The 12668-nt window shown below is 44.3% G+C and overlaps 1 protein-coding gene across 10 annotated transcripts in view; it reads right to left on the minus strand.

Annotated features, from left to right (window-relative positions):
* The window catches only part of LOC108034875 (titin), a 36480-nt gene that overhangs the window by 23179 nt on the left and 633 nt on the right, over nucleotides 1-12668 (minus strand). For 5 of the 10 annotated variants that reach the window (XM_017110078.3, XM_017110076.3, XM_044095183.2 and 2 more), the window contains exons 1-4: nucleotides 11422-12077; nucleotides 2476-2598; nucleotides 1106-2413; nucleotides 372-713 (exon numbers count right to left, since the gene is read on the minus strand). In XM_017110078.3, coding sequence (XP_016965567.1) covers nucleotides 372-713; nucleotides 1106-2413; nucleotides 2476-2598; nucleotides 11422-11769 — 2121 coding nt within the window. In that variant the 5' untranslated portion in view covers nucleotides 11770-12077. Of the gene's footprint in view, nucleotides 1-371; nucleotides 714-1105; nucleotides 2414-2475; nucleotides 2599-11421; nucleotides 12079-12668 lie in introns of those variants that run through there. The other 5 variants (XM_017110079.3, XM_017110075.3, XM_044095182.2 and 2 more) reach the window with 2 other exon arrangements.

Raw genomic sequence — 12668 nt, forward strand, 5'->3', positions numbered from 1 at the left:
TTACCAGTTGACTTAAATGATCTAAAATAACGTGAAAAATTAACAAAAAATAAATGAAACTTTTTCTCAAGTGTACATCCCAGTTCGTCAACTCCCACCCTGAGAATGCCCTATCTGGCCCAACTTTTTCGCGATTGCTTGTGCGGCGTCAGCAAAATGCTTCTGGGAGCTGATGGACAGCGTGCAAATGCGCCAGCTGTCAGCAGTTAGTTGTTCCAAAAGCAAAGTTTGCGAGCATAGATGAAGCATAAACAGAGTGCAGCATGCATAACCAAACAGCGCCGCCCCGACATTAGAAAATTCCCCAAAACTTAGATTAAATAACTTATGTATGTAAGTATGGTGTAGTAGTTCGCTCCCCCGATACAGACTTTCAGGTTGATGAATCGCTGTCCTCGGGTCTTCAGTTCGCCGAAGGTGGCCGCAATGCCCGTCCAAGTGGCCTGGAGGAATTGCAGCTTGTGCTCGTCGGGAGTTTGCTGCAGTTGGCGCTGCATGTTGTCCAGTTGGCTGGAGAACTCGTTGGCCAGCTCAAAGAAATCTATCAGCAGGGAAACGTAATCCACTCGCTTGAGCACCAGGTCCTTCAGTTCGATCCAGTGCTTGTGCAGGGACTCCGCCTTGGAGTCCACATCGTAGCGCTCCTGGGGACTCAGGGACTCCAGATGGACCTTGATGGACTCCAGCAGCAGGTTGATCAGCTCGCCTTTTATCTACGGGGTAAACAATGGGTTTTGTGTCATTAATTTGGGACTACTTTTTATATTGGCTATACTTAATCATAATACAGGAATTATTACAATTTTTATGTAATCGAATCAATCCCAAAATAAATGTGTAATGTTGGTAGAGTTGACTCACCTGAATCGAAGAACATATGTAAAGAAATTCTTTATAACGCATTTCGGTGATAAAATTTGTGTAGCAAGCATATTTTTATAAAGATTTTCCTTTCATAGGTAGTTTGATTCAAGGTTTAAATAATACATTTCTATTTTCATAGCATTCCTTTATGCAATAATGTTTATAAAAATAAATGGCCCTAACTATTCCTACAATAACTGGATTATTTCATATTTCTCAAGGATAATTTAGAGCCACGCACCTCTAGATCCTGCATGAGTTCGTGGTGCTGGAGTAGGAACTGCTTGGCCTGCTGCAGATTTCGGCCCATGTCCACGCTCTGCTGCAATTGCAGTTGGCCAGAGGCTCTCAGCCAGGCCAAAAGCTCGTTGTGATGAGTTAGGAATTCACTCAAGGCCCGCTGCACCTTCTGCTGATCCTCGCTGCTGTTGGCGCAGATGCCCTGGATGTACACCTTCCGGTTCTCCAGCTCATCCAGGACCCTCTTCACACCCTGCGTCTCCGGTTGAGTCCTGCCCACCTCGTCGAGGATGCCGTAACCCAAACGCAAAGGTTCCTCGGTGAAGCTGCGAACATCTCGATCCACCTTGGAGTACATGGCATAGCTCTCTGGGGAATGCGGTGGCAGTTTTACACTCGTGAGCTCCAGTTCCAGTTTCTCCAGGACACTCAATGTGTGCTCGGCCTTGGCGAAGAACTCCCGCGATTGGTGCAGCCAGTGTTCTCGCTGATCCACCAGATCCAGGTGCTCCGTGCAGCCACTCAGTACGGCATAGGCACGAGCACATGCCTCGTCCTCGGTGAAGTGACCAGCGGACTGCACCTTCTCCTTGGCCCTGGTGATCTTGAGCGCTCGATCCCGGAGGAGCAGAGCCTGTTGCTTCCACTCCCTGTACTTGGTGAGCATCTCGTTGGCCGTGTGCTCGCATTCACCCAAACTGTACATGGTGTTCAGCTCCATCCTGGCCTGTTGCAGGGCTGCCTCCAGATCGACTAGTTCTCTGCCCAGCAAGGCCAATGCCAGGCACTGCTCCATTTGGGTCTTCCTCGTCTGCCAGGCCAGCTCCAGGGAGTTCCTGCGATCGTGCAGGGCCTCCAGCCACTGCTGAACCTGATGAACAGCCCGCGTGGCGTCGCGTTTGATGTGCTCCGGTCTTGTGTCCAGGGTCTCCAGCTTCTCCAGCTCCTCCAGCTGGGCCAGCAGTTCGTTTCCATCCTTTAGAGCGGCCATCACACCGGTGAGCATGTCGATCCTCAGTTGTTTGAATCTGTTAAGGAACTCCTGGACACGGGGCACGTCCGGCGGATGCAGAGTCTCCTCGCAGGCCAATTCCAGTTGGTCCATCTTCCGGAAGCACTGCGTCATCTTGTCGTGGAACTGTGTGCAGAGGATCAGAAGGTGCTGACGGTCCTGCAGGAGGTTCAGGATATCCTGCCAGATAATGTTCAGCGTGTCGGCCATGGCGTTGACCAGTTCCGAACTGATCCGCTTGCTGGCCAGCAGCTTGTCCGCCTTCTGGACGAACTCATCCATGGGTCCAGGCAGGCTCTGAAAAAGGGGTTTTACACAGTAATAAAGGGGTTTCTCTTTCACTATTTTCATGGACTCACCTGTAGATTTCGCAGGGTCTCATCGTGCTCCCTCTGCATGCGCACCGATTCATCCAGGTTCTCGCCGAGGGCTGTGATCTTTGGCTCTAGCTCTACCACTTTGATGTAGATCTTCTCAGGACTCTGGAAGATACGAGGGTGTTATTAAAGAATGGTTGATGGTTTGGGATCTTAAAAGATGATAGGATGTATCATATTTATCAGCTTTTACCTTGCATAAGCTCTGTTAAATATCAATAAGACTCTCCCTTTTAACTTTACTCAAATGGCTTACCCATCTTCTTGTAAGAACTAACAGCAAGATCGATTAGTTATTGAATACTTTTAGATCACCCACATTCCATTTGGTTGTTTTCGCATTTCCCAGGGATATCGCATAGGACCCGAGCAATCCAAAGAGTTTCTCCCACAAGGGTCGGAGGCATTCTTCGGCCTGTCCCCAGATCCGTTCCAGTCACGTTCCTCCTGGGCTCCCGAGTTCCTGGGATCCCAGCGGCTGGCTGCGATCCCATTCATGCGGCTCGCAGTTGACATCGGAGGCCAGGAGAGACGTGTGCGCTGATCTCGTGCGGCGGGGGAATGGCAAACCTGCTCCCGAAGCACAATATCTAGCTTCTAATTTTGGTAGCACCACCAGAAGCTGCCTCCGCAGAAGCCGAAGCTGCAGAAGTTGCAGAAGTGGCACCACAACCTCAGCTCTGTTTGATTGCAATGAAGGTCAGCATCGGCTGTTTATGGTAATGGCATCCGTTAGCTTTTCCTGTTGGGATGAGCATGTGTCGATGGAGCTGCAGCTGGAGTCGGAGGCGAGGAAAAGTGCCACATGCCAGGGCGAACCATGGGGAACTCTGAGGCCTGATGGCTCACAAACGACTTCTTCACGCATGCCACTGGTTGTGTTTTGTGTTTAGGGAAGGCTGCGTGGGCGTTAATTTGTTCAACGAAAATGTTGACAGTCGAACCTCGGTAAATAGAAAAGCCCTTACTGTAAAGTAACCGGAGTAATAAGATCGATGAGAGCTATTGAACACAAATCTGAAGAAGGGTTTTCTAGACTGAGAATTATATAAAGCTTTCCAACTCTATACAACTTTTTCTATTTTCCCATAAACCTTAAAATAAATCTTGCCACACAAGTTGCCCTGTAGATTTCCAATTCAGTTGCTCCAAGGGTTTCCAGCTTGATCTGCGACTGCCATTAATCAATTACAATACAAATTAATAGCCCGGCTATTAAATTAAATTGTGTGCCCCACTGGCGACGATGTAAAGCGATAAAAAAACCAGTCGAAGTCACTGACTCAATGCGACGTGAGTGAGTTTTCAATACACATGTGTCCATATAAACCAGCGATTCTCGAAAATCTGAATAAATTTTAAAGTGTAACGGGCTGGCTGAGGGGGGAGTAATCACGCCGCCTAACTGAAATATGAACCATAAATGGTATGACATCACTATAAGCAGGCCGACCATAACTAAGCGAACGTATATAGCATAAAATAAACCATTATGCATATGGACGGGCGCCTCACTACTGCCCCTCCCCCCAAGCATACGTCACTCATTGCGAAATTGAATCGTATTTCAAGAGGCTCACCAACACGCACCGAGCCGTTAAGACTCGTAATATGCATTCGGACATTTAGAAGCGTCTTCGCCTGGCATTAGTGTAGGGGTCCGAATGGCGGAAGTGCTCCAAGATCGTGGCCAAGTGGGAGTGGGAGGATTTGGGTTCGCTTTGTGCCCCTCTCCAGCCCAAAGACCCGGCACAGACGGCGATGATATAATGCCAAAAGCCCCATCGGCGGTTCAAAACAATAACACCCAGGAAAGGAATGCAGGGAGGGAGAACCGAAGAACGAAATACTCTTTCCGACTGTGAGTGTTATACTCATATAGACACCTTTGAGAAATTTATAGAACATTACCATGCAGACCTTACTTTTACAATGTTTTAAGGATCGCATCGTAAGATTTTTACCTCAAGGTACCAACTGTCTCACCTCATTTCCACCCACTTCCCTCAACATAATAGCATATCTAATATCCCGATGATTAATGATCCCAAAGGATGTATCATATAGAGTATGATAGTTTGATGTTTATAATATATTTTCTAACTTTATTCTTCAAACGCATGATTAATTCTGCATTTATGATTCTGTTATAAGTATATTATTACAGAACCCTTGACAAAGAGTACACCGAGCTCTACCAAAGCCGGATAGAATGATCTGCAGAGGGAGGATGACGAGGAGGGGCTACAATCGTCCACTTTGAGGCGCTTAGCGTGAAACACGTTTTTGGCTTTTAAATTAATACTTTGCGGCAGCGAATAGAACACGATTTCGATATGAAATTACCTCGGCGCTGTGGACGCTGTTGCTTTTGCTGCTCTGTTATCGTTTTGTGTGAAATCATTGCGCATTTTTATAGAGCGCCGGACCGCACCGCTCTTTCATTACGGCCATTGGCTACGTATACGTAATCCCGGACAACGATCGCCGATTTAATTGGGAATCGCAATTTGCGGAGGCGTTGGCTTGTTTTACCTGATTTATTTACCAGATTGCCAGATGAAAGGTGCTGTTATAGCATCCTTTTCAAGATAAATTGCACAAAATAGTTGGAGTTAAATAGCAAATTGGCTAGGAACTTTGTAACTCCATGGTAGGACGACAAGTTAATCACAAGTGTTTACAAGAGAAATGGAAATATAAAGCCTTGCCTATTTTTATATGTATATTTTGTGCTCTTTTCTGGCAAAAGTTCACCAGCCAGCCTTGACCCAAAACCAAAATCCACTCATCCGCCCATTAATATGCAATTTAGGTACATTTTCGCATCACATGTGTGTCTTTTTGCGACAATTTCATTTTGTGGCCGTGCGATTGCTCCAATAAAGGTGAGCTAATTGAATACAAATTGAAATTGGCTAATTAAAGCGACATAAATCAAACGCTCGTGTGCCTGTGTGTTTTGCTCCTGATCAAACATAGGCCACCGGGGCCATAAAAAGTTTGTATAAACAGGCCAATAAAGAACCGCAGCAACATTCGTGTGTGTGAGCCATTTGATAGAGAGCAAACAGCATTAAGGTATTGTACAAATATACCCATATGCAAATGAATTTACTGAATTTACCTTTTTTTCCGTGTGGCTAGCACGCTCTGACGCGTTTGCTCTGTGCCTCCATTAAACTTAACTTGGTTTTGTCATAAAACAAAAAATAACAAAAAGCATTCTGCTATTTAGCAGAGGTTTCGCCTCTCGCCTCGATCATCGGCAAGCCGCCCGAGTGATGTCAGACTTTTGGGTTCTATAAATACCCATCGCACATAAAACAATTTTCAGGTTTTTGTTTGTAGGTCGCACTTTCCCAGGCCGGCCGAAAAAAATTATGAGTACACGTATTGGGCAATCTTGTTGCTGCCATCGAATGCAATTTAAATTTCAATTTAATTCGCAGCCAGCAAAAAGATAATTTCTATAATTGTTTCTACAAATTGTTGGCCACGACTCGGGGCTCTCGGCTCGCATCGCCCATCTGCAGCATCTGCAGCGCCGCAGCGGCAACATCGGTTGCCGGTGAAGTTGCAGCAGCAACATCAGCAGGAGTCGCCTGCAATGCGCGACTTTCATTGAACGTTTATCGGCGACTATCAGTTGCCATGTAAACATGCAATATATTTCGCGTCTCTAACTCGAAAACCGCCGAGCTGTCGCTTCCACTCCGGCAATTACAGCAGCTGGATGCGCCACAGTGGACCCCCGGGAAGCGGAAATTACAGGGTATTTGTTAAGCAACTATCCCGAGAGGTGGTTGTGTTTGTGGAGATTGAGAATTTCCCATTTAACATGGCGATTAAAAGCGATAATGGGATAATAAATGGGTAAAAAAGCTCTTGAGCAAATTTTAAATTATTTATTCCCTATCGATCCTGGCTGGCTAAGTTATACATTCTATGACAAAATTATTAACAACTTTTATAAACAAATTAAAATAAGGCTTATGTGATCATTATGTTAAATCAGCCATTCATATTATATGGGGTTTTGAGGGAATAAATTATAATTTGTTTAATCCATAAAGAGATTCATCTATATTCTTAGAACAACTTATGTAAAATATGCTCACTATTTAATTCATTGTATAAAGCTGTTATGGTAAAGTTTCAAAAAGGCGTCTGAATGTAACATTTTTGGTTCAACTGATTAAAAACTTTTAGGGAGAGGCCACTGTATAATTTGGCGTGGCAAATTACGCCCGACTGGTGAGCTCCTCCTCCTTTTCCTTGCATTTTCTTATATTACATTTTCCAAGACCGCTTTCCTCGCTTATCAATCAGTGCGTGCCAAACTGTTTTGTCAGTTGCGCTAAGTAGCAGCTGCACTAAATCCACCGATAGACAGCATATCCCCAGCCGGCTTTCGAGTGGATCTCGGACCCCTTTGCCCCCATGCGATCCTCAGAGCCACATCAGAGTCCCGAGGCCAGAGACAAACTCAAAAGGCAAGGAGACAGGCGATGCGTCTGCGCATAGAATACATTATTTTTAGCGCTCGAAAACGCCGACGACACTCACCGCCAGCTCTTGGTGTTGGATACTGTCAGTTAGGGCTGGAATTTTTCAATTACTGATAAGATTTACGGCCTATTCCCCGTGACACGCCATCGGATGGATGAAGAAGTGGCCGCGTCGAAATCACTGCCTGAAATTATTTGCGTATGCCAGCCTTGGCAGTGGTCTTAGGACATCCTTTATGGTTGTCTTTACTTGGATCAAAACATTTTATATAATTTAGTGGCCAATAATAATAATAAATGCATAAAAGTGGGAGTAAATATAATCTTTGAGGAATAGGATGTGTCTGATGTAACCATTATAAAAAATCTTGAAAAGATTAAAATTTTGGAAAAGATTAAAATAGTAAAATCAAATCTATATAATATTTGGTACATTTTCAATCATATATAGAATAAAAGAAAATGGTTTCCAAAACAAAAACATTGAATTTTGGGGAAAACATAAGAGCAAATATAAAATTTTTTAATAATTCTTTTAAGTCACGACATTTTACTAATGACGGTGACTCATCCCCAACTGTGATTAATCTAAGAGCATTTTTTAGATCTGACGTGAACAGCCTAGAAAGTGACATCCACGCCCTTGCTGCTTGCCTCGAACCGAAAAACCATAAATACCAGTGACAAATCACCACCACGTGACCTGATGGCAGATCCGGGCTGAAGTCACAGTTTCTGGCAAAACGCGATCCCGCGGATCTTGGCGAGTCTTTGGAGAGCGGGCGGAATGCGCAAGCTTTTCATGCGTAAATTTATGTGCCTGCCAAGCGTCGTAAACATTTCTTTCTCTTGAGCCTCGGCGCGGCTTTCTATCGCCCGTCTCTTTCGCCGCACCGAGTGCCATCTCCCTCCCCCATTAGACGGTGCGCAGCTGCAGCGTTTCACCCACGCCAAAAGGCCCAAGGCAATGGCACACAACTCGCACAGTGCCGGGCATAATTACATGCTCATATGTCTGGCCAATTTATGAGTGAAAAGCCGCGATTTTACAAATGAAACTGCCATAAATTCAATTAGAGTTTTCCGCGGCTGGGGCCTTTTCGTGTGCAAATCAGAGCAAATCTCGGACCAAGATCTGCAAACTGAAATCCAACATCCGAAATCCAGGTCGTCCGTCGCGCCCCAATTGCTTCATTATGGCCAAACCAGAGACCCAAATTAGTCTCGCGCATTAGATTCAATTAAAAGAGATCTTCAGCATTCGCGGCTTGCTTGGCATTTACACGGAAAATCTATTTATTTAGAGAGTGAGTCTAGCTAAACAAATATGTAAATCTTCTGCCTTTGAAGTTCCTCCTGCCAGTTTATTGCGGCCTTTTAATTGCCTTGAAGTTAATTTTTCATTTTCAGAGCCAGCAGAACAGACACATAAAACGATACATTTTGTAACCAGGCCCAAAACATTTTCCCCCTCTTTTCAAACACTTGTAAATATTTTCGAGTTGCATCAACCAACAAACATTGTAATCGAAATTTGCGTCAGAGCCACAGCCGAATCATCCATTGAGATTGATGCCCGGATGGCCAAGAAGTTCGATGGTCTGGTCCGGGATAATTATCTCTGGGTGGGGCCCCATGCCAAAGTGAGGGGCGGCTATGTAAATCATGTCAGGGCGATTTTACTATAAGATGAGCTGGGTTGCCCAGGGAGATAAAGTTCCAATTAAACGCTTTGCTAACAGACAATGTGTGATGGGCACTCCCTTAGTCTTTGTGGAACCTACCACATGTCTTGAGCACTGCTTTCAACGGAACATCTTTACAACTATTTTTCACAGGCAAATAAATGTCATTCAGATAGTCACCACTAAATCGCATTGTGCCACGAGAAACTTTGCAGATACTCATACTCCCTGCCAGCACTTAACATTCGAAATCTTAATAACTCAACTTTGTTTGGCAGTTGGAGTTGGGGCACTGGGAAAAATGGATATAATTATAACATAAATAATTACTTTAATTTAAAAATAAATATATATATACTGAAAAATATTTTATGAGACAAAGCTATAATTTTAAAAGCATATTATATCATCACATTTGATAAAGAATAAATCCGATTTTTCTCAGTGCCGAGAAAAACTAACTGAAAGAATTTTCTGCTGCTGTTTCGAAAAATACACCCAGAAAGGAAGGAAACTTTTGACATATTTGCATAGTTTTATGCATACAGCCGGGGGACGAAGAGGGTTCTGCTGCCAACTTATTGTTTCTTTAATCTTATGCTAAACCATAAAGTTTAAGGAACTTCCGACGTCCGTTTCCCCCCTCGAAAAAATATCGCCCACCGCCCACGTGGAATTTATAACAATAATACCATACAGTGCTGAGCTCATCGAACACTTTTTAGCTCATACATTTGTTTCGTTATTTTCTCGGGCTTTTGTTGTACATCTGCCAGGTTTTATTGTGGAATATTGTATTTATTTGTACTCTTTTGTTGTTCTTATTTCAGCTTTTTTTTGGCTCCGTTCGGTTGCTAATTTGTTTACCTGAGAGAACCGAAGCCGTGAGAGAAATCGAATCGACGCTCTTGTTTATTTTCAACAGCATTTTTTGGGACCAGTTCGAGTGTAGCAACAAAAACAAGGACAGGTAAGCAACATTTTAGTTTTTCGATCCAGAAAAATCAATTTTGTTTCCAGCCTGCCAGCGGAAATTTAAAGAAATCTGTGTATTTTTGGGGTCGCTGAGTTTTCGATTCATGGAAACACGAGCGTGTATTAGAACCGAAACGTGTTGAAAGGCTCGCAAGTAGAATGTTTTTGCATAATTTTCGGAATCAAGAAGTGGGGGTGAAAAAAGTGGCAAATCAAATTAAATGTTTAACACATGGAGCCCCCTGAGTCTCGGCTGGCAAGTGAAGCAAAAATTATTATTCCGGTGGGGAGAGAAAAAATTGGCACAAAGTGGCACACCGAAATTTCAATGGACCGCAGGTTGAATGAGCAGAAAAGTTGGGGCAAAAAGCAGGGGGTAAATTCCCCGCACCCCAAAAACCATATAGACCGATGCTCTGGCTATAATTATTGAATGTTCGCTGTGTTTTTTTCGCTTCGGCGGGGCAAGAAACTTGTAGCGCTTCATCGGCAAGGCTGCTCAATCTCAAGTTCAAGTCGCAGCTCCAAGTTCGAATCAGTTGGTCAGGGGGCCAGAAAGGGGGTCTATTCCGCAGAGAAGACCCAAATAAAGTTTCTCTCTTGAGAAACCGATTCGGGCAGCCCCAAATGAAGCCCAGACAGGTAGCAGCTGCGCCTAATTGTCGAAAGTATCTGGCAGATACATTTCTTTTTGTCACGTTTAGTTGGCTCTTTGCGCCTTGTATCTCGTTCTGATGTCAGACAACCTTGAACCTTTTTGTGGCGTTTGTTTTCCTACTGCTGCCGCTTTTCAAATATTTATAACCGCTATCAGCAACTTTTGCTTTCGTTGTTCGGCGTGCTAATTGGCGCGGAAATTGTTGGAAGCCGGTTTAAAGTTTAAACAATCGAAAAGCGTAAACCAGTTTTGGGCATTAGAAGCCCATGAATTTTTCAGTGCCAAAGTGGCATAGATCTGGAGGGGGTGGCGCTCGACCACATAGTGCGATGGAGGTAACGACTATTGGATAATTATAGGCATTTATCAATTAAGATTGGAAGTCTCTATATTTTTTTAACGAATGACAGAGGCTGCAAAGGCTGTTGTTTTGAAGTTATTTGATTGATAGAAGTTTGAAAATGTTGTGTTATGTCACAAAATATATTACTCGAAATTCAAAATAATAAATGAATAATTCCCCTTAATGTTTCATCATTATTAGCACAGGTACAATTATGCCGTCATTCAGATGATTACCTCATTTGCCTTGGAGAAAGGTCAATTTGTGTTTGACAGACTTAATTGATGTGCAGCTTGACGTCAATATTTATGCCAAACCTATATTAAATATAGGTCGAGGATAGGTTTATCTTTCTGCCAGAGATTTTAAGTATATTTCAGGCTTTATATTGCTAAAAATGTTTACTGAAATTCACAGAACTTATTCCCCGAGCAATATAAATGTCAGCCTGCACCATGTTTACAGCCAAACTACCCTCTAACGAAGTGATTCCCGGTTTCTAAGATTTATGATTTATTCAAGATCTCCCAGTGCCATGTCCCAAATCTCTTTCCAAGTCCTCCCAGATCGCCTTCCGCATAAATTTCGCGCACTTCAAGAGCTTTCTCCGAACACTTCTCCCGTATCTAGATAAATGTTTCTGCATGTTTGTTTCCCATTTCTTGGCCTTTTTGTCCCGCCGTGTGTTTTGTTTGGTGTCGTTTTCAGTCTGGCTTTACTTTTTGGTTTTTTGCTGAATACAAGAGTACAACTCACTTGTAGGAGCGCTATCACCAGCTGGATGGGTCCGCAGCGGACGACCACGGTGCCGATGGTGGTGGCTCTGAGGGAGGTGGACGGTGTGGTGTGGGTGGTGCCCGATCCCAGGCCCGTTCCCGTGCCCGTGCACGTGGACATGGCTGTGGACATGGCCTGGCTCGGAGTCGGCGACGATGATGACATTGTTGCTGAATAATTGAAGGCGTCTAGCTGGGACTGCTGAGATTGCTGCGACTGCTGCGTCTGGAGTTGGCTGCTCGGCGGCTGGCGGGGATTGGGGTTCGAGGAGGAGGCGACCGAGTAGAGCGAAGACATCGATGAGTCTAGGGCTTGGCGGCGTTCCATGGTTGCTTTCCTTTTTTCTTTGCTATTTTCTACTAACTTTCGAGAATTGAGTGCTTGTAGTTTTGTGTGTTTTGCGTGGGCGTTTGTAATCTCTGTCGTTTAGTTTTTCTCGTATTTTTGTTTGGCTTATTTCCCCTGCTTGTTTCGCGTGCTTGGCATTTTGAACTCTGCTCGAAAGTGGAACTATTAGAACGAGTCACTCGCGTTGCGTCTTTGTAAGTACAAAATTTGTCGGGTTAGTTAGGGCAGCCAGGGGATTCGTTTCGATTTCGTTGCGAACGCTATCAACGCCGGCGATCGTCTGAGAACCGCTGCGAATCGGTAGATTTTCGAATAGGAGAATTCTTTTTGCCCGCCGCGATCACTATGACTTCATACTCGCGCTCTCCCTGTCGCTCCAACGCCTGTTTGTTATGGCATAGTGGCTATATATATAGAGCTATACAGGCGAGAGAACCGTGTGTACTTTTTGCATATTGAGCCTGAGAAAATTGCCTTTGATGCGTGTGCTAGTCTCGTTGAAGACCCCGCTGCCCCCCCAGAAGAAAACCCAAAGACAATGCTCGATTCGCGTTTATTTTTAAAACAACAAGCTATTGAGTAATTTTCGCAAAGCTAAACTGTTGTTCTAGCCCAGATACTCGGAAGCTACAGATACAGATACTATGTACCAGCGGTAAAGCGCTCGGATGTGCGTCAGATCTGTAACATGTGCCAATTGCATTGGCAGGAGTCGTCAGTCAGTCCGTCATCTTTCATGGATTCTTCCATATATATTTTTGAATACATTACGCATACGTCGTGTGCGCCCAGCTGCCTCTATTAGGTAATTTTTGGTGTATCTCCCAATTTTTAATAGTCGCCGCCGTTGCTGGCGTAATGTAAACTATTTTAATTGT

This window comes from Drosophila biarmipes, chromosome 3L (genome assembly GCF_025231255.1).
Source record: "Drosophila biarmipes strain raj3 chromosome 3L, RU_DBia_V1.1, whole genome shotgun sequence".
Taxonomy (NCBI): Eukaryota; Metazoa; Arthropoda; class Insecta; order Diptera; family Drosophilidae; genus Drosophila; species Drosophila biarmipes.